General features: G+C 43.9%; 1 protein-coding gene across 2 annotated transcripts in view; it reads left to right on the top strand.

The window, feature by feature from the left end:
* The first annotated feature begins 306 nt into the window (after positions 1–306).
* AGXT2 (alanine--glyoxylate aminotransferase 2) overlaps positions 307–22,259 on the top strand; it is a 34,600-nt gene continuing 12,647 nt past the window's right edge. The window contains exons 1-10 of one of the 2 annotated variants that reach the window (XM_046000826.1): positions 307–441; positions 6,943–7,028; positions 8,605–8,789; positions 11,515–11,638; positions 12,893–12,987; positions 14,452–14,545; positions 15,219–15,312; positions 19,214–19,314; positions 19,875–19,967; positions 22,118–22,250. In XM_046000826.1, coding sequence (XP_045856782.1) covers positions 354–441; positions 6,943–7,028; positions 8,605–8,789; positions 11,515–11,638; positions 12,893–12,987; positions 14,452–14,545; positions 15,219–15,312; positions 19,214–19,314; positions 19,875–19,967; positions 22,118–22,250 — 1,093 coding nt within the window. In that variant the 5' untranslated portion in view covers positions 307–353. The remainder of the gene's footprint in view (positions 442–6,942; positions 7,029–8,604; positions 8,790–11,514; positions 11,639–12,892; positions 12,988–14,451; positions 14,546–15,218; positions 15,313–19,213; positions 19,315–19,874; positions 19,968–22,117; positions 22,251–22,259) is intronic. The other variant, XM_046000827.1, reaches the window with a different exon arrangement.

Consider the following 22,259-nt stretch of genomic DNA (forward strand, 5'->3'; position numbering starts at 1 on the left):
CCTCACAGACAGATGCTCCTCCTAACAAGAAACTGCTGGAACAGATAACTAACCAAACTCCTCCAGAAGGCCTTGACTTTGTTTGCCTGTCTTCTTTCTCTTTTCTCTCTTCTACCTTCTTTTCTTTTCTCTCCCCTAAGGCACAGACTGGGAACTTTTCTCCCTGAGGTCTTGCCCTAGGAGCTCTGGGACTTGTCCCGAGTGAAGGCAGTAACCACTCCAGGACCCCCTTCCCCCCTCCTCCCCGGAGCTCCACCCCTTCCATACTAAACTCAAAGTCCATCTGGCCCATGAGCAGTTGGAGCCCTTCCTCTGACCTGCTTCACCAGGGGCTCACTCTCTGACTGGGAAAGATGACTCCAGCCTGGAGACACCTGCTGAGAGCTTGGTACCTGCAGACCTCCTCTTCCAGGATCCCCAAGATGTGCCCTTCCTTGAGCCGTGAGTGGAAACCAGGGGCACGTGGGTCAGCTGAGGGTTGGCCAGAGGGTCTGGGCTAAGCTCAGAACCTGTTGCCTGGGGCTCTGGGATTAAGCCTGCGTGGGGGCTTGGAGAGAGGCCATCTGACACCGCGGTCCTCACCCTGGCAGATTCATTGCCCTGTTCGAGCCCAACATTTTGCTACACCCCCATCCCGCCCCTTGCCTGAACGGAAATCCACGGATAATAAAACCCAAGGATGCACAATTTCCAAATGAAACAACGTGGTAACTTAGCTGTATTATAAAGGAGAAATAAAAGGAAAGCCATTCATGATTAACTATTAACTGCAATAAATAGATACTCAAGGCCAATGACTTTGGAAGGAATTAAGCCTCCTCATGAAGCCCCCCACCCCCCGCCATGCCCCCAGGAGGTGGTACCATCACCTCAAGCAATGACAAGGAAATAGACTCAGAGGAATGCAGCCATTTCCTCAGAGACACCCAAGAGCTAGGACTAGACCCTGAGCCCTCTCTTTCCACTCAGACTCTCTCTCCAGCAGGGACACAAAGTGTGAGAAGACCCGGGGTCACCAGCCTTTGGTGGCTTTATGTATTCTCTCTTCTGTGCTCGTGATTTTCCCTGAACCTCTCCTCCTCCGCAATTTCCCTCCCACAAATGGGAGTGTAAGCAGCTGTCTGCAGGTTTCCGTGTGCTCACAGGCCCGAATCAGGTACAGGAAATCCTCCTCCATCCCCCATTATGATCAATGCGATCCTCATTTTCTCATCTTTCCCTTTTTTCTCTCCTTCCTTCCTCTCCTACTTGCTTTGTATCCACCCAACAGTCGCTCTTCTTTCAAATTTCGTACTTCTCATGCTTCAGAGGATTATCTCCTTTCATCTTCAACCTAAACTTTTTAGTGAGTATTATTAATCCATTTCACAGCTCAGGAGACAGAAGAGTAAAAGCAATTAAGAAAGTTGGTCAAAGACAGAAACACAGAAGTGACAACTTGCCATCGAAACCCAGGTCTGTCTGACTCTAAGTCAGAATGATTCTACCAGGCCCCTCCTTCCCTACACTTCTTCCAACCCTACCTGGGCTTCTCTTTTCCTCAGTCATGGGATTTTGCCAGAATATCATTTCACCCTGTCATTTTCTGAGAAGGAGCTAGAATTATACCCAGAGTCTTGTGCTCCATAAGGAGGATACTACTTTGCAAGTACCAGCTGCTGACGAAGCAGGAAAGAATGCCCTCTCTGCCCCCTTTCCCCTTTCCTAACCTAACTCCTGACCCTTGCGAAGCTGGGCTGATGGTGGTAGCAGGTGAAGCTTGTAGGTGAAATCTTCTTGACCAAGTCCTGGAGACTCCTTAATATAGCTGCACCGAGAAACTACAGAGGGAAAGTCCTCTTGCAAGCGTACGCCACATAGACATGAACGCCATGCTCTACCTGCCCTTTCAAGAAACTCTGGGCCTTTATTTCTACTTTCTGACCTATTGTACCTAGATACATGCCTGCTTGGGTTTGTTCATTCCAACGCACACTCACTGGCCACCCCCTTCTTAGGAACACACTCTGTGCAAGATACACATGCAAGCAAAGTATCTGAGTGCCTACTAGGGACCCACATGTGGACAGAGCTGGGGGTGGGGTGGCAAAAAGCCATGGTTTTGTTTTGTATCCCAGTAGGGGAGACAGAGCACAAAGCAACAGATAAATATGTAGAAAACACCCAGTAGAGATACACATGATGAATAAAACCAAATGAAGGTGGGAAGATGGAAAATTAAAATGGGAGAGGAGGGAGGCAGAGTCTGGTTTAGATGGGGAGATCATCAGGTGTTAAGTGTGGCCAGGCAGGCGAAAATAAATATGTCACCGTCCTTGTACAACACCTGCATATAGTCTGTATGACATACGTGTGGGTCAAGGACTCAGCCTTGCCTCTGTCTGATATGCACGGGTACTTGGGGCTAAACATGTGCACAGAGTTATAGGAGAAACTTGTTTCAAGATAAAAGAAGAGAAAAAATATCTCTGAGGTGCCTTCTTCCTTACTAATGATAGTCGTTAAGTGTATATCATCTCTAGGGAGATGGGCTGTGTGCTTGAAAGTACCATTTTCCCATATCTGCCTACTTTGCCACAAGGAAGGGTGTGCCAGAGGGCAGATGGATGGCAAATGGTGCCCATTTCCAGCTGAGAAACTTCCCAAGACTCCTGCAAAGACTTTTCTAAGAAAAGTATTAAAATGTGCCCTAAAGGGAGGTCTCCCGCCCCCTGGCAGTCCTTGCTGCCATCTGCAGAACTGATTGAACCCCTAAAAAGGTCCAGGAGGGGCAGGCCTGCTCCCAAAAGTGCCGAGAGGAGGGATGGACCCACCAGCCTCGGATTCGGGCAGACCTCTTGCTTGTGGACACCAGCAATCACCCTGTCTCACTTAAGGAAAAGACCCCAGTGGGAAAGATATGGAGGGAGGGAACTGAAAGAACCAGCAGGAGGGTGAGGAGGTGGGCAGGAATGGATGTGAAGAGACATCAGCAGGGCCTAGCGGGTACAGCACCCCTCCTTGCAGGAACAGTCTTGGAAGCAGGTCTTGCTCTGATGAGGGCCTGCAGCCATTCCCCCCAATGCGGGGCATCTGCTCAAGACGTCACATCCTAAAAAGGGGACACCTTGTTCATCCTTTGGAGCTCTTGTGCCCACCCCCGGCCTCACTGGTGGGAGGCAGGCACCTGATGTGAGTATCTGTCACTGAGAGCACACAGTTCAGAGAGACCTAGTGCTCTAGCTCAATGCCAAGTGTACCCTGTAACTTCCTGCAGAATGTGGAACAGTTTACAAAGGAAAAGGATCCCCTCTTGGGTCTGGAAACAGATGACATGACGTTTCTCCCCCACCAACCACAGTCCCGCAGTCATCCAGACTTCAACATGGTCTCAACACGCTTCCGTGGGAGATAGCCTCTCTAGCCCTCAGCCCTACCAAGGTCTCTCGAAACTGCAAGTGTCCCTTATGTAATCTTCCCTCCCTTGGCCCTTAGGTGAATAAGATCTTCCTTTCTTAATTCATTGGCTATCCTATGAAAATGAGATATCTCGAGGGACACGTTTCTTGTTTTTTTGTGGTTTTTTTAGATTTTTATTTATTTATTTGACAGAGAGAGGCACAGCAAGAGAGGGAACACAAACGGGGGGAGTGGGAGAGGTAGAAGCAGGCTTCCCACCGAGCAGGGAACCAGATGTGGGGCTCGATTCCAGGACCCTGGGATCCTAAGGCAGATGCTTAACAACTGAGCCTCCCAGGTGCCCTGAGTGACAAGTTTTTTTAAAGTTACCTAATATGCTATGCAGAAATAAGGCATAGTTAGCATTTTAATAAATCACCTTAATGTTCTGCAAGCAATGTTCATGGTGTATTGCAAAATAATTTATACCTTTTTTAATTTGAAGGGGTAGGAAGATTTTATTAAATACCCCCTGCATTGGAAATTGGTTATGAATGTTAGAAAACTCTTTACCATTACAGAGAGACTTTCTGCCCAGAATTTTCAAATGCCCACAAAAATTCATCTCCTCCCTTATCTTGCCTCAATAGATTTTCACTGTTTGATACTATGATCATAGTATTTTGATACTTTGGGGAAAGAAAACCAAGTTAATGTGACTTTGTTGTGGAACTCTGTGAGAATTAAGTAGCTGGAAAATTAAACCCAACTACCCATTTATAATTTGCATTTCTTATACAATGGCAGTGGTGTTCTACAAAGAGAATTCCACCTTTAAATGTCTTGGGTTGTCCAGGTGAACTGGAGAGAAAATTGGTGAATTGGATGAAAATCATTAACTGTCATCAGTATTTAGCATCAGGCCTAAAAGGGCAACATTAGATCAGCTAAAACAACAAAAAAGCTCAAAAAAAAAAAAAATGCCTATATAGAAATAGATCAATTCTATTGCAATTCCATTTTATGACCCCAGACGTCTGTTATCCCTTCCCCCACCTCTCTTGGGTCTGTCTCCCCCACACACACACATAGCCCCCATGTGTGTATGTGCTCACCAACAATCTCCCAGAACCCGGAAGTTTATTAACCCTCAACTCTTGTGTCATCCTCAAAACAGAGGCTATTTTGAACAAAGAATGCAGGCAAATATCCAGATATTTAGACTTTGCATTTTTTTTCTAGCAAATAATGAAAACCAAATAATGAAAAGCCTTTGGTTTCTTTATGTCCATCAGCTATTATCATTACTATAAGTTTTGAGTTGGGATTGTTTGGTGAGAGGGGAGCTATGAAAGACAATAGACTTAGATGTTATCTAGATTGACTTCATTATTGACTAATTCCTTTCCTTCTTGCTTCCTTCCTCCTTTCCTCCTTTCCAAATATTCCTTCCTCCCTTCCTTCTTTTCTCCCTTCCTTCCTTCTTTCCTTCCTCCTTCCCACTTTCTCTCTTTCCTTCCTTCCTTCCTTTTTCCCTCCTCCTTCCCACTTTCCCTTCTTCTCTCCTTTCCTCCCTCCCTCCCTTCCCTCCTTTCTTTTCCTCCTTCCTTCCCCCTTTCCCACCTTTGGTCCTTCCTTTCTTCCTTTTTTTCCTTTTTCCCTTCTTTCTTTCCTCCTTCCCACTTTCCCTCCTACCTTCCCTCCCTCCCTCCTACCTTCCTTCCTTCCCCCTTCCCACTTACCGTCCCTCCTCCCTCCGTTCCTTCCTTCCTTCTTTCCTTCTTTCCCTCTCCTTCCACTTTCCCTCCTTCCCTCCTTCCTTCCTTTTTCTTTCCTCCTTCCCACTTTCCCTCCTTCCCTCTCTTCCTCTTCTTTCCTTCCTCCCTTCCGTCCTTCCTTCCAACAGGATTTTATGTATTTCATTTGGATCCCTCACTCCACTATCACATTCCTATCAGTCTGGTGAAAAAAGAACTGAATAAACCTGCCCTGACTGTTTGAAATTTGGGCTCTTGTTTATCAAATCCTTCTCCCCAACTCTGCCCCACCCCCAGCTAACTTTCATAATCCCTATAGATTTGGAGTCAAGAGAACTTAGAGTCTTCTCAATGGGCAGCTCTAATTGTGCAGGTAGAGAAAAAGGACTGAAAGAGTGAAGGGAATTTGAATTCTTAGAAACACTCAGAATATTATTTTCCATTTCAAAAGAGTAACTAATGCAGAGATACACAATGAAAAGCTTTTCAAAAGGTGAAATTCCCAGAAAACTTAAACTGTTATATTTTTTTCTTGTTGTAATACATGGATAGCCTAAAGTCACTTGTTGTTAAGGTAAGAGCAAATTAATGACATTAGTGATTATTTAGAGGACAAAAGTGAATGAGATCTCTTGGAAGAAAAACATATTCAGAGCTGTTACTTTCCAGCTTCATTTAAAAACACAAATGCTCATTGTGTTGTTCGGGACTGTGACTTCATCACTACACAAAACACCAACATCTCATCTATGGTTTCAAACCTTCATGCTGAATAAGAGGCATGATTTTCTCAGCTCTCTCCACCTGTAGAATGATCTTGATACTGACCTTGAATCTTCAAAAGTAGCAGTATTCTTTTCTAAGAGTACTTACAAGGTCTCTAGACATCTCTTCCAAACTATGAGATTCTGTAACTCCATTTTCCCATCCCACTGCTAACGACAGGTCAAAACCTGTGCTGGAAAGGAGAGGTGAAGGTGACCAATGAATGAGAAAAAGAGAAGTAGGCTGGGAGCAAGATATTTGAAGTTTCATTCTTGTTCTGCCTCTAACTAGCTTGGTGAACTTAAGCAATTAATTTACCACTTGGGGCTGGTTTCCTCATCTATAAAGTGAGCATTTTACCAACAACAACAAAAATCTGAGGCCCCTTCTAGCTCCAAATATTAAGTGATTCCCCTGGATCTTATCTTGGCTTTGCCATGGTCTGATCTTGTGTTGTCATGGTCTTTGTGTTGGGTTTTAGAGGAAGGTTTTTGTCTTCTGGACCTTTTTGTGTGTATTTGTTATTATACTACATTGCCGAACACCTATCTCTCCTCATTCTCTACAAGGATAGTCCACAGCCACTCATGCCTTGTTTACTGAAGTCCAATCTGGTATCAGGAACTGGGATTGACACCAGGATTTGGGCACTATGCCACTCAAAGCTTAGAAAGTGCCTCTATTAACAAAGAAGATCTATTCCAGGAATGCACAGAAGTTTGGTGGACAGTAGAGAGAAATGTCATCCCTTGTGCAGGGTGTGGAGGAGCTCATGAGGGACCACAGTGGGGAAAAGGAGGACTTCCCTCAATACCCTCCATGCTTTTGTGGACTAGATTTGAAAGAAACTCTCCTTTTCTTCCTCCCAATAACTTGTTTTTAAATCCAAACTAAATGTTGATTTGAGTTATTCTTTTAAACTAAGGAATAAATAAAGTTGCCTACAGACCTTGGTTCAGATTGTGTACACATACAGGTGATTTTTCCAAACAGGCATGTTTGAGGTTTAATTGAGGATCCTAACTCATTTCACCTTTAATAGGTGCTTTCCGGACATCTGTGACCAAGCTTGGTCTTCATACAAAACACAGAATGCCTCCCTGTGACTTCACACCTGAAAAATACCAGGTAAGAGTCAGAATTTTAGGAAAACCTAAGAAAGTGGTTCTTCTTGAAAGGGCTAGATTAATTCTTTTCTCAAGAAAGACAGACAGATGGCCCTGCTACTGAGCCCTCACATCCTAGATATTCTATCCCTTAAGTCACTGGGAGGGTCTGAACTCTCTTACTCCGTTCAGTGATGTTATGTGAATTGTGCATGTGCAGGACACAGCGGAGACAGACCAAGACTACAAGAAGGAGATTATTTCTATTTGTAACAGGGATATAAGTATAGATAGACACACACAAAGACATATATCACAAAGGTGATACTATATATTTTCTTCTAAAATGTTGTTTTGAAGTGTGCCTGGGTGGCTCAGTCGTTAAGCATCTACCTTTAGCTCAGGTCATGATCCCAGGGTCCGGGGATCCAGCCCCATATCAGGCTGTGGGAAGTCTGCTTCTCCCTCTCCCACTCCCCCTGCTTGTGTGCCCTCTCTTGTTGTCTCTCTGACCAATAAATAAATTTAAAAATCTTTTAAAAGGTAAAAAAATTAAAAATAAGTAAAATGTTGTTTTGACTGTCATACAGCAATGCATGATCTGACCTTCAGGAGTCCTTCCATCCAAAATATAAAATTATAATTTTGCTCTCAGACTAAGAAATATTGGGCTTCTCTTTCTTTTTCTCTCCCTCCCTCCCTCTTTCCCTCTCTAACTCCTCTTTCCCTCTCTCCCTCCCTTCCTCCCTTTCTTCTTTTCCATCCACTTTATTCTACATAATACTCATAGGTTAGAAATTGTAGAGTCAATAGTCAGGAGGTACCAATAAGAAGAGAAGGATAGGAGAAAGTTTGGGAAAGATATAAACACCACCAGCACTTCACTTTCTTTTCATTCAAAAAGGAAACAAACAAAAAAACAAACAAACAAAAACAAAAACAAAACTGGGCCCCAGGTGGCTCAGATGATTAAGCATCTGCCTTCAGCTCAGGTCATGATCCCAGGGTCTTGGGATTAAGTCCTTCATCGGGCTCCCTGCTCAGCTGGATATCTGCTTCTCTCTCTGCCTCTGCTTCCCTCTCTCTCTCTGTCTCTCATGAATAAATAAATAAAATCTTAAAAAAAAAAACTGCAGGAAAACAGGAAGGAACGGAAAGAAGGGAGAAAGAAAGAGAGAGAGAGAGAAAGGGAGGAAGGAAGGAAGGAAGGAAGGGAGAGAAGGAGGGAGGGAGGGTGGGAGGGAGGAACATTACCACAGACATTTACTTCTAAAGTCCTTATATTTTTTTCTACAGCTAACATGAATTCAAAGACAAGGCTTTCCACTGAAAGGTAGAAAATTTCAGCCTCCTTCTTCTTATTTGATCTAGAAAGGGATCAAAGGGCCGCATTAATAATTTCCTGTACTGGAGAGGAAGGAAGGACCTTGGGCAAGGAGCACATGGGGCAAATACCCCCAGGTATGGGCACAGGACTGCAGCCTATGCTCGGTCAGCATAGAGGCGAAACACTCATTAGGCCCTGCTGTTGATCTTGTAAGAAATGTGAAGATGAGGAAAAAAGCGATCATAAACCCTTAAATCTTGCCTATCTACAGTCCCTCGCCTATGAACGTGTCCTGGAGATCCACAGTCAACACCTTGCTCCCATGTCGACGGCGTATTTCCCGAAGCCTTTGTTGCTTCACCAGGGTCACATGGAATGGCTGTTTGATTATGAGGGAAACAGATACCTGGATTTCTTTTCTGGGATTGTCACTGTCAGTGTTGGTCACTGCCACCCGTGAGTATCCTTAAAATTCCGGCATTTTCACTCCTGAAGAATATATGGAGACCAGGCTAATGATTGCGTTAGTGATTCAGAACTCTGGTTACAAATTCTCTCTCCTTAGGTGTATCTGGTTTATGGCCACCATGCTCCCTATTTCCTGGGTAACAAAAAAATCTTAACACTGCCCTTTTTGTTTTCTCGACAATGCAAGGTTTATTCATTCTCATGCCATGAGGTGTGTGCCACGTGATTGGAGTGTGGTTGTGTATGTGTGTACTTGTCCTCACTAGTGACAGCTTTCCAGAGAGAGGCAAAGTACTGAGGGAAAGGCAAACAGTTCTCATAAACCTGTGGGGCGGCTGAGTGTCGGGTGTGGGATGATGAATCGAGAAATCACTTCTAGCCTAAGGATCTTCCTCACCTCTGACTGATGGCTGGATGGATGAGGAAAGAAAGGATGCTAAGAGATGAGTAATCAGAGCTGGAAATTTATATTAGAAATGCGTGGATCCGTTAATTCTGTGATTCTCTGGACCCTGTCATCAACCCACTCACACAAATACCCTGGGCAGGTTCTTCTACAGTTCTTTAATTTTTGATGCCACTCTCTCATTTTCCTGCCTATTCACTCTTGCCTTTAATCATCCATCCAACAAAGCTCTCTTCAAGTAAGATCAGAATACAGCAGCAAGCTGCAATCAAGTGAGTAAGTTTGGGTCCTTCTGTCAAAGTAGGAGTGAAGGTCTTCCCCTCCAGCAGCTGCCAGGTGGGAGGAGCGAGTTTTACCTCCAGGGTCTAGGCTCACCTCTTCCTCCCACAGCCTTCTCCTTCCTGCCTCTGTCTCCTGCCTCACATCCCATGTGAGGTCCAAAGGAGCTTGTAAAATAAAATTCAGAGGCAGTCTAAAATATGTGATAAGCCCCCATGAAAGAAGGAAAGAAAAACAAAGGAAAGAAAAATTTTGATTTCATTAATAATCTTAGATGTTGTCCCTGTTAGTCGACCACTCAATGGTGTTCATGACCTTTGTGCTTCTCCTGATCTCCCTCTCACCCTGACCCCCTGACCCTTTCCTTAGCCTTCTGCTCTTCTGTCTATAACCTTCTCATGTCTTATTATTTCCCCCACAGAATGGGGCCATTCTTGGTCAGTGAGTGACCCTTCCCGCAGCCTTTCCCAGTTCTGTCTCTTCCACCTTGACCCCTCACCAAGATACTATTATAACTCCAATAAACCCAGAGTGGGCATTAGGATGCCCCACATTTCCCACAGCATCTAGGATATCCCCACCCCTCTCCATGATAGTCCACCATCAGCTGAAGTTCAGCCTTACCGAGGCCAAACCCATCATACCCTCCACTATACTGCTTCTACTTGCATATTCATTTATTCAAGGCACACACATGAGCCTCCCAATCTGCAAAGATCCTCTGCCAGGAGCTGGCAGCCACTGGCTGCATCTCTTGACTAATCCTGGAGTTTCCCTGACATTACAGGCAAGAATGGTGAGGTCATCTTTGACTCATCCCTGCCTTTCACTCCTCTTAGCCCACCTGATTCCAAAGTCTAGCTTTCCCTCTGCTGAAATGCCTCTCTCACTGGCCCCCCCACTAATTCCCACTAATTTCCCCACTAATTTCCACAGGTACCCCACTAATTCCCGGCCTCCTAGGAGTTTTCCTCCTCCCACACCTGGAAGGCCACCTTGCCCTCCTGGCTGGCCTCACCATTACCAGACTTCCCCTATCTATCCTACCCTCATATGGCTCACATGTTTATTTTGTTGAACAACACTTTTATCCATTACCTCTTCTGTTTAAGAGTTCATTAATACTCTGCAATTTTCTAAAGTGAGTCATGGAACCCCGATTTCAGGAGAGGTCAGTTGGTAAAGTTCCTTCTGGGGAGAAACAGTGGGTATTTGGCCAACAAATGCACTGGCAAGTCCTACAGTAAAGAAATCTGTCTGATCTGGTATTTCTCAAATTATTTTTTTTTTAATTCTTCATTATTTATTTATTTATTTAGCCCCGAATGTGTGTGTGTGTGTGTGTGTGTGTGTGTGAACAACTATTACTAACAAATAGAACTGGTGTGTTAACTCTAGCCATTGCTGTCCTTTGGATCAAGTTCAAACATCCTGGCCTATCTCTTCAAGGCATTCCTAGTCAGGTCCTACATACGCTCAACCTGAGCCCTCTGATCCTTGACAGAGTATGGTTTCAGAGTCACAAAATGTCCATCAACATTGCCCACTATTAGGAATCAGATACTTGACTCTCCTTTGAAGAAAGAAATGTGGTCGTTATATACATGTGCATGATGGATCTATAACTCTTTAGAAAAGTAAATGAAAAGACACTCAGTCTTACACCTAGTCATCTCTAGTTTCCAAACTGTTCGGGTATTTAATAAGGAAACCTAATTAAAAGAGAGTCTACGTCCTGAAGTAGGAGTTTCTTTTCTACAATCCCTGCGAGATTGTCATCTGGTCTCCTTTGGAACACCTCCCATGGTAAAGAACCCACAACATTTCAAGGCCACCCATCCCATTGCCAGATAGCTCTACTGGTTAACCAGCTCTGCTGGTTAGAGTTCTTCCCACGTGTGGATGAAACCAGCCTCTTGAAACTATTTGAGAAGTAGACTCATATTTGGGTTCAATGGCCAATGTGTGCCTGTTGGGGGGAACATGGCCACCAGCAGCATGGGGAACTCTGGTTTCCTGTTGCTCCAGGAAGGTGAACGCAGTGGCGCAAAAGCAGCTGGGCCGCCTGTGGCACACAAGTTCCCTCTTCTTCCACTCTCCAATCCACGAGTTTGCAGAGAAGCTTTCGGCACTTCTTCCTGAGCCTCTAAAGGTACAATGCTCTTCAAAGGAACAGGAGTCTCATGATCCCAGGGAAGCAGGAATATGAACAGGGAATCTGGTCCATGCTTTGAGCATCTGAAATAGTAAGGTGATAGCCATATCAGAAAGGCATCAAGAAGACAGGGACTTAAGAATCGCTGGTGAAGCCTGCCAGTGTTCACCCATCACCTCCCAGCCTCTGCCTGTCCTTGGCGCCATGGGTCTGCAAAAGTCATTTCACAGAAGCCCAGCCCTCCTCCCTGGACACTCTCCTCTATGTTCCTAGGGAAGGAGGGAGTTCCTTCTCTTGGCTCCAGGGCCCCTCTACAAAGTCATTTGCATGGCTCATTTCACAAAGTGGAGCCATTTTTAACTAAAATTAAATCCCATTCAGTCCATTCAATCTAGGAGTCACTGAGATAGTTTTGCTAAATAAGATGTTTTTCTGCATCCAAAATGACTGAATAGGTCTCTTTTTAACTGAACTGAGATGTTGAAGTGTTGGCCAAGATTTGCATTTCCAGATTCATTGAACTAAAATATATGTCGTACATAGAACAGTGCCCAGCACCCAGGGTTGACTTTTAGGATTATTTTCTGTATTCTCTAGATTCTCTAGTTACTATAGAGCTGAAGAAAGCTGGACCAGTTGCAACCTAAGTACAGCCCAGTCATGTTCATGGAGAAGCAAAAGTAGGGACGTTAACAGGGGCGCAGGCCCTGAGCCCGCAGGACCCAGGTGCCCTCACTTCTCCCTTTTCTTCTAACCAGGAGGAGCTGCACTTTTTCTTCATTTGCTTGCTTTTTCAATATTCACACACACTGAATAGACAGGCTAGGACATCCCGTAGGGCTGTAGAGTCAAGGGGCCTGCCTTGCCCCAGCCTTCAAAACTCAGGTGGTTGAAATTCAAGAGCTAAGCGAGCCAGTCCTCAGATACACTCACCCACTAACCATTCCATACCCTGTCGTGGGTCTCCCCATCTTGGCATTTTGCAGAACATTGATGAGAGCCAGTGAAAGCCTGGAATGTTTCACAATCGGGATGATCCCTTGGCCATTTTTGTAACTCTAGCACTTAGCAGCTTATTCAGTGAAAAGCTGTAGAGTTAACATAGTAATCCAGGGATGGGACTCCTTGTCTACAGGAAACTTGCCTTAATAATTAGAGGCTGGGCCACACAGTCTTTAGCAATTTCAGATTAAGTGGGTAATAAGGAAATAAATGAACGTATGAGGTCATGTGTCTTCTGTTTCCCTCCAGGTCATTTTCTTGGTGAATAGTGGTTCAGAGGCCAATGATCTAGCCATGCTGATGGCCAGAGCACACTCAAACAGCACAGACATTATTTCCTTCAGGTAATCACGCCCTGAAATATTCAACCTCAATAACATTGACTTATTCCAATACTACATGGCATCTTTAAAACATAGCCTGGAGGGGAAGGGGGCTTTCCCAGGAGTATTGCTCTAATTTTACGTGTTAGGGAAGAATCGGTCCAGTGAATTTTATGACTGGATAAACCCATCTAAACTGGCCTGATCCAAGGTAGGGGTCCCTGACTGGGGTAACAAACAGCTTGGAGTACTAGTTATGTCATAGATCTTCCTATAAATTTAAAGAGATAGTCAAAAGGCATAGTCAGTTGCTTTTGTTTTTTTTTTTACTTTGAAGGTATGGTATTAACCAGGACAAATGCCGAGTAGTGAATGACTGGTCAACACCCACAGATGCTCATGGCTTTAACTTTATTCTCTTGAAGTGCAGAGGATGCATATTTAACCTGTACATTTCTCCTTCTTTGGGTGACTTTTGAAACTGATAATTTAATAACTTCATGATAAACCCTTGGCAGCTCTACTAGCGTTAAAATAATAGAAAATTAAGCATTTTGTTTGCAGTTGTGTCCTCTGGGTAATTTTATATAGCACATTGAAACAGGCTCTTATAATAAGGTTTATGTCAAAGAGCAACTTATACTCAAAGTAGGTGGAATGAAGAGGTGGTCCTGGTCTGTCACCTGTCTGGCCATAATTTCTGTCTCCATTGAAAAGAGGATTGAATACCACAGCATGTCCAATACTGCATATTACGTATAAAACGCTCATGTAGTAACTAAGGAAACATTTGTTAACAAAGAAACATGGCAAGAAAAGAAAAAGTGATTGATGTTTTACCCAAATAAACATCCCAGAATATACATGTCCAGATAAGTGTTGATCTATTCAAAACAGTCATGTGTTACTGGGGTTCAACACACGTTCATGTCTCCTCCTTCAAGACAGATGACCATCCTTTTGAATGGTCTTAATAGTTGTAAATCCTCGTGTCAGGGTGACTTTGATTTGGGGAACCATCAAAACCGCTTTGAAGCCAAGACTGGTGATGAGGATGATATGGACAAAATATGATAGTCTTGGGTTCAAAAAGAAACAAAACCTGTGATCTTTATATGCCAAATAAAGTGGCTTCTGAGGCATTTGTGAAGCAGCCGCATCTCAGGAACTAATACTTGGCTTCTCAAGGTGACTACCTTGAAGACTAATGCTAATCTCTGGCATGTTGCTGAAAGATGGGTCTCATTACTGTAGAGGAATCCAGTAGGGCATCAGTTAAGGTCAGAGTTCCTGCCCAGATGTTCTCCAAAGCTTCCTTTCACCATTTCAAATCTCTGACCCCAGGAGAAAAGACAAACAAGTAAATTCTCCTGGCAGAGCCTTAGAAGATTTCTAAGAAATCACTGGAGTTGCACGTCAATGGTGTTCTACTGAATTGAAGAAAAATGAATTTAACCTCATCTTCTCACTGTTTCTTCTCTGTAGAGGAGGCTACCATGGGTGCAGTCCTTACACACTTGGCCTGACCAATGTAGGGCCCTACAAGATGGAGCTCCCCTGTGGGACGGGCTGCCAATCAGTGAGTTCTGGGATTTTTATCTTGTTTCTCAAAAGCCTGCTGGGTAGGTGCTATGATTGATCAGATTGTCCAGGTATTAGGATTCGAAATGAATACAAAGCCTATCGTTAATCAGGGGCTGAATTTGATTTAGTGGAACCAAAGCCCACTTGGAGGAAATGTTCATTAGAAAGGCCTTCAGAGTCTGAGTAATAATTAGTGATAGAGATTTTTAAAGTTTGTTTTGCTTTTAAACAAAATCAAGTAAACTACCAATAAATGCATTGAAACTAGTTCTCAGAGACTTGAGTGCCTAAGATTTCTATAGAACCATCATCCCTGTACTCCCCTTCTGTCCTCACTTGCTATATATACCCACCTCAGCAGAAGACTCAGATACCTAATTATTCCTATTCTTTCAGATGCCCTTACTCTCCAGACTCTTGAGGGAGTTCTTTCCAGGCTGACACTGAAATCAGCTTCCTTTGTAAAGTGCCCACATAACTGATTTCTAAGAAAAAAATTGTCTTTTCAAACCAAAATATTAGAGTTTCATCCGAGGTGGGAGGGGAGCAAGGGAGGAATCTCAGGATCAAACTAAGAAGCCCTCTTACCATGACCCACATCACATTCTCCTTCAAATTGGCTACTTTGTCTTCCCGGTTTGCCAAATTCCTTCTTTTGTCACTTGCAGACAATGTGCCCAGATGTTTTCCGTGGCCCTTGGGGAGGAAGCCACTGTCGAGATTCGCCGGTGCAAACAATTAGGAAATGCAGCTGTGCACCAGGTTCATGGGGTCAGGGAAGGTGGTGGGTGGTGGAAGGTCAGGAAGGGCAAGGAAACTAGAGAAAGGCTGAACCATTCCTAAGTGAACAGATGGCGGGGTGGGGGGGCGATGGAAACGGGAGAGGTCAAAGGAAACAAAACTGGAAAGCCACCCCACCCCACCCCCACCCCCACAGAATCAGCATTTCCCATGCCTCCCACCACGGTGCTGTCTGGCTATGAGGAAAAGCATCTCACACTATCAGAGCTGGGCTGAACAGACAATCACTTGGTACTTCATTAAAGGGGCTCTGTTAGCTCTATTAGCAACAGCTCTGCTATCAATTTTAAAAGAAAATAAGGCTGGTAGAATTGTTTACCAATTCCCAGTGGGGAAGGGTGGGGGAGAATACTTTTTGCAATCTCTTGAAATGCCAGACAAGAAGCGCACCCCCCACCCCAGGGATTCAGAATGCCAGCCAAAATGACAGCTGTCAAAGCTTAAGGCCATTTCCAAAGGCTGCTGATGTCTCTTGCAAGTTTTAAAGGCGTTCTCAAAAGGAAAGCTGTCACTTACCCATGGCGTTTTTAGGGACATTCTTTACCTATTCTTATCCTGAGAGGAGGCTTGGAAGCAGACTCTCTTCTTTGCTAATCAACAGGTCTCCCCTGGTGCCTGTTGGCACAGTTCAAGACTTTTCAATTGCGGCTTCTAAGTAGTGCTGAAAGAAAGAGCTAAATGCTTCTGCGGAAGGTATTTGACGAAGTAGTCTAGCTCACGGGGTTGAGAAAAAGAATGCAAATGGAAGTCTTTAAAAAAAATGAGCTTTGAAAGGAAGAAAAATCCCTGTCTCCTTAAAGTTCAGATGGGATAATGACAAAATGGAAGTTGGAGGATAAAAGAATGAGCATTGAAACAGGATGCTGTGGTCCCAGAACTGAAAACTGTAAGGAGACTCTGTGTGTGTGTGTGTGTGTGTGTGTGTGTAAACTCTCCATTTTTAAAAATGAAGAAACCAAGGCCCACAGTGGGGAGGCTGGGGAGCTAGGACTTCACCCTAAGCCTTCAGACTCCAAACCAGTGCTCCCAGCCTATGGCCATCTTTGTTCACACTAACATTCCAGCAGGATGAACCCAGGCTTGACAATAATTCCCATTCTGCTGGCCAGACTTAGGAGACCCGTGAAGTCAGCAGACCAGGAGTCCACTCCCAGCCCCGGTTGGTTCAGCTATGAGCAAAGGCTCCACCTATTCTGTCTTTTTTCTCATTTGGAAGATAGAGATAATAGCACCTGTATCCGTCCCTCATTACCAGGCTTCATGAGATCAAGGGAAGAGAGCTTTCTGTATAGGGAGGGAGATAATAGCAATGTCAAGTGTACCCACAGAGCCAGACCTGTGGATCCAACCTAAATGGCATCAAGAACTACAATTGGTTTCATGTACCTCATGGACTTCAACCCAACCACAAAACCATGAGCATGGAACCTAGCAGGCAGAAGTGCTCAAGAGATAGCTCTTGCCTTCCCTCCCCACACTGGGTTCCTCTCCCTTTCCATCCTCTCTACCTCCTCCTTCTTTGAGACCTTCTGGGCTCCAAGCCAACTTGAAAATGCTAGAAACCCATGGTTATCTCTCTAGTGGCATCCGGAGGGTAAATGATAGTGACAGAATCCATTTCTGCTTCTCTGGACTGTTGTCTTTGGCATATCTGATGTCAGCTGTTTTCTTAACTCATATCTTCAAGAGACACCGCTGATATATATTTAAATGGACTAGGAATACAAAAAAGGACTTCAGTCTCCTCCAGGGCTTTGGGAAGCTGAGAAGTGTTTGGTGCTTGTTGTAAAATGGCAGATTCATAAGTTTGCAGAAGCAAACCAACGTATAAAATAGTTTGAGTATAGAAGATTCCAGTTCTCAATTCCTCTTAGGGTTTGTTCACTAGGCACATACAGGTGCCAATCTTGGTAGAAGTTCTTTCGTCTCAGGATTATGTCCTCACGGTCCACATGGGCATAAGCATGGTCCATGTTGTGAACCTGATCTAGTCGCTGCTGTGGGAGATTTCATTACCTTCCTCTATCCTTTTGTCAGGATTTTGTCTTTCCAAGTGTTCATTCCAGACCCTGAACTTCAGAAGTCACCCATGATGACATTCACCTCCTAAAATCCACAACCCTCGGACACCCCAAACCTTGTACCTTTCATGTCATTCTTCCCCACCTTTTACAAAATAAGTTTCCTTTTCCTTAAGAATTGTTCTTTCTTGGCCTTTCACTCCATTTAACAGTTTCTACCCTAGCAGCTAAAGTAAAAATGTTTCCGTCTCTACTCTGTTGCTCGCGTGGTCTCCAGGAGAACATCCACTCTTTACACCCTTGGTGTTGTCATGGTGATGCCACTGCACCCCATCCCTCTCCAGAAGCAGCCTGACCTGGAGTTACAGCAATGAGCTCAGGAAGGAAATGTGAAATGTGACATGAAATAAGAAGCTGATTACAGCAGGTGAACCCTCTCATCACCGAACTTGTGGGCAGTGGGGGACAAATCATGAAAGGTCTATCACTGGTTTAAGCAAAACCTTCTCTCGGTTTGGTTTTGTCCAAATGTAAGCCATTCGGGTTGATTTTGCTCCACCTTCTGATCTCTCTCTTTATATCTCTGCTTGCTAAATGTCCACATTGTATCTTTTGGACATATATTCCACCCTTTAGAGTCATCTTTGACTGTTTTCTCTTCCTTTCTTACTAAGAATTTGAAAATTCATTCTCTAGAGGCATAGGTTTATTTGTCTAGCATATCCTGTTCATCAAACAACTTCAGCGATGACAAAAAAATAAATAAATAAATGTGCTTTCTGGGCTTGATTCCCTTTCCATTACTTCCTTCTTCACACTTCTAGTCCCCAACTCCAACTAACCAAAGATGTCAGGTACCCTGGTCGAGCCAGCTCTCCCACATGTACCTTAAAATATGTTTGGGACCAGGGAGGGTTCTTTCCCATTTTTAAAAGAAGAGCTGAAGTATAAAATATAATTTGTGCCTCCGTGTTGATGATGATGATGGAAGTCTTCTGTCCCTTTTCTCTAGACGTCAGGAGATAAGACAACCTCCCCGCATTTCAGCAAGTGCTGGGATGGCAGGTGGTGGCTCTCCTCCCAGACTGTTTTTACTGTCACTGGGGCTGGGGTTCTGCCACATCCACACCTCCCTCTGCACCCTTCTGCTGTCCATGGATATGGGCTGTGTGGTGCTGTTTAGAATCAAATTAGAGGCGTAGATAAAAATTCTGAAGGTTCGGTCGTGTATGGATGCAGTCACTCTGTATGGATGCAAGGCTTCCTGCCCCTTGCTACCATGGGTAAACATTATCGGACTCCAGTACTTTCCTCTTTAGACTAGATTCTATTTGTTCTATAAACATATTTATTAACTCTAAAGACCGAGACACTCTATAGCTTTAAAATGGTACATCAGTTTAAGAGGCAATAAAAGGTAAATAGAGTTATTTTCAAATAGATGAAATCCACACTCCAATTACATTTGAATTAAATCTAACCAGTTGAGAGGATAGGCATTCTTGGGTGAAATAGCTCTGTATTCCAGACTTTGTGATACTTTGGGGCATTTCTTCCCTGAGACAGAAGGGACTGAAGTAGTTTGTGTATGTTTTTATAGCTCTCCTACTCTCTTTGCTCAAACTAAAGTGCAAGTTGTTCCAAAAGAATGTCCCCCCTTTAGAATTCTATGCCCTCATTTCCTGTTTACTGTATTCTAAGGTTTCTAATCAATCTACTCATCCTCTTTTCTTTTTTTCTGTTTTCCCCCATTCTACTGAATGCCATTCTCACATCTTCAAATGCTATGTTTTGTGTGTTTGTTTGTTTGTTTGTTTGTTGGTGGTTCTTGTTTTTTGCAGACTGCTGCCAAGCGAAAGACCAGTATATTGAACAGTTCAAAGATACTCTGAACACTTCTGTGGCCAAATCAATTGCTGGATTTTTTGCAGAGCCAATTCAAGTGGGTATATTGACCTTAGACATTAATTGGCTGACTTTTAAATTATCAGAGAGTTTTAACTCAGATATTCTAGAGAATTCGAAAATATTTAAGTGACCATTGCTGTGTCCCTCTCCAAATTCAATTCATTCTCTTGGTCTCCTTGAAAAAATGAGGCCCCTGATTTTCTACTGACCTTCAAAAATTCCTGCATTACTGGGTTGAACAGATAGATGAAACTACTGAATTCCTAAAATTCTGAAGAAATGGAAACCCCAGCAAACTTTAGTTGTTTAATACCCACACTGCCAGGGGGAGTATCTCGTCAATTTTACCAAATCCCCTTCATCCACTTTGTTTCTAATCTCAGAAATAAGCATTTGCTTCATTTTCCCCAAAGGAATGGCATAGAGTAATGGTCCCTCTCTTCACCCACGGTTGGACCTGTTCTAAAGATCATTTTAAAAATTTCTAGTATTACTAATACTACTGATGATAATGATCTAGCTTCTTTTTATCTTCTTAATAGTTTCAAAGGACTATGCTGTTCTTAGAGGACACCCTGGTTTGGTCTTTTGCAGGGTGTAAATGGAGTCATCCAGTATCCAAAGGGGTTTCTACAGGAAGCGTTCAAGTTGGTGCGGGAGCGGGGAGGCGTGTGCATCGCAGATGAGGTGAGCTGTGGACCGGCTGTGGGTAGAGAGCCAGGGCAGGAAAGGCACAGGGAGAAACTTCTTTGAACCTCCCTCCACAATCCAAGACAAAAGCATCTCCTGTGGGAATTCCAGGGTGAGGGTATGAATTAATGATGCCTTTGCTAGTGGACTGGTTGGTTAGTGGCTTATTTGGTCCATTTAACAAGCACAACAGAACTTAAATATCCAAATTGGAGTCTATAAAATGAGTGGCTAGCAGGCACTTTCTACGTTCTCATGTGGGGACTGTGTCAGGGGTAGCTCAAAAACCACACAGGAAATTTAATCTCATAACCAAGTTTTCATCCTAATTTTGCCAAAATAGTATTAACCAGTCTGGCAGCATTCATCTTACCTTAATTAAAAAAAAAAACTTGTTTGGAAAAGATATTAAAAGGAAAAAAGTGCACAGGGCTCCTGGGTGGCTCAGTAGATTAAGCATCTGACTCTTGATTTCGACTCAGGTCACCATCTTAGCCTCGTGAGATCAAGCCCCAGCTCGGGCTCTGCGCTGGGCATGGAGCCTGCTTAAGATTCTCTCTGTCTCTCCCTCTGCCCCTCCCCCCACAAAAGAAAAAGATGCAGCCCCTAAGAAAGGAGAGGGCCACCATTCCAGATATTTAAAAACGAGTTCCAAAAAAATTCTGAAATAGCTGAAGTTAAGATATCATTGGAGGAATAAGCATACAGTAGCACCAAGGGGACACTCCAAAGAGAACAAAATTCATCAACTCTGCAAGCTTTAGCTTGTGTCTTTTTTAAAGGTAACAATTTCATCATAATGACACCTCATATTAGGGTATATCGAAGACAGTAGTCTTTTGTCTGCTGAGAATAGCAACAGAGGTCAAAGTACCAGAGGATGGTCCCCAGGACCACAGAGAGCCCCTGGCTCATTCCTGGGTGACTGAGATTCTCTCTCTCCCTCAGCCCCTCCATGAGATGTAGAATCTCAGTCATGAGATTCTCAATCTCAGTCATGATTCTACAAACAAGTACTTCCACCCACCAAGAACAGGTGGGCTCTTGTGACTATGTTTCCCACCTGTTTCAGTCCTGCTGTTTTCCACCTGAACATTTTTGCTCAACTAAACATTCCCTATGGCAGTCTTTGGGCTGTCCCCTCTGCAATTTTTTTTTTGGTAATTTCCTCATGTGCAGCCAGGTTTTTGATAACCCCAGTGGCCGGGATGGCCCCCCAGAGTACTGCACACATACACACGGCCAAACCACCCCACCTCCTTCCCTGACCTGCTGCTGGGAGTTTAGGGAATGTAAACCAATCATAGTCCTGAAGAAAGTTAACTGCTATTAAAAAGAAGAAGAAGAAGAAGAAGATTTACAATTTGCTACATCAGCAAGAGAATCAGTTTTAACCTTTGGAATCAGCACTTAGTGAAGCTGCCACAGTTGGACTAATAATGAGAGAAAGTAGATTGAATTTTAAAAATATATGACTTTCAGAATTTTCTAAGATGGGTCTTTATCACTGTTTTTTTTGAAGATTTATTTATTAATTTGAGAGAGAGTGAGTGAAAGCATGATTGTGGGGAGGGGCTGAGGGAGAGAGAGAATCTCAAGTAGACTCCCTGTTGAGAATGGAGCTCCACCCGGGCTCAAACCTAGGACCCCAAGATCACAAACCCAGCCGAAACCAAGAGTCAGCGGGCCAACTGACTGAGCCAACTCGTGCCCCGATTTTATCAGGCAGCAGCCATACCAACCCCAATCCCCTCCCTATAACTGCAGCTTCTCCCCTGCTGCCTTACCCACTGGAGATCCTTATTAAGGATTGATAATCAGAATGTTCCTTTCATGTGCCTTACTAATCTGACCCTCACAGCAGCCCTGCGATGTATTGCTATTACTATTTCTACTTAACAGAGTTTACATAGGTTCAGAGGACTTCAGAAATATGTCCAAAATCCCACAAAGCTAGTAAATGTGTTCTGATAACTGAAAGCTCAGACACAGATTAAGTGTTGTGTCCATGATCTTACAAAGATCGTGATGCTGATGACTGGCAGTGATGATACAGAAGAGGAAGAGGAAGAGAGGGAAGTGATCACAGTCAGAAAAGCCATCATTTCTTGAAAGATTTCCAATGATTTGGCATTTATTTCCATCAGGTGCAGACAGGATTTGGAAGACTGGGCTCTCACTTCTGGGGCTTCCAAACCCATGGCATCCTGCCAGACATTGTCACCATGGCTAAAGGGATTGGGAATGGCTTTCCCATGGCAGCAGTTGTGACAAGCCCAGGTAGGGCCA

Source organism: Meles meles, chromosome 3 (genome assembly GCF_922984935.1).
Source record: "Meles meles chromosome 3, mMelMel3.1 paternal haplotype, whole genome shotgun sequence".
In the NCBI taxonomy this organism is placed as follows: Eukaryota; Metazoa; Chordata; class Mammalia; order Carnivora; family Mustelidae; genus Meles; species Meles meles.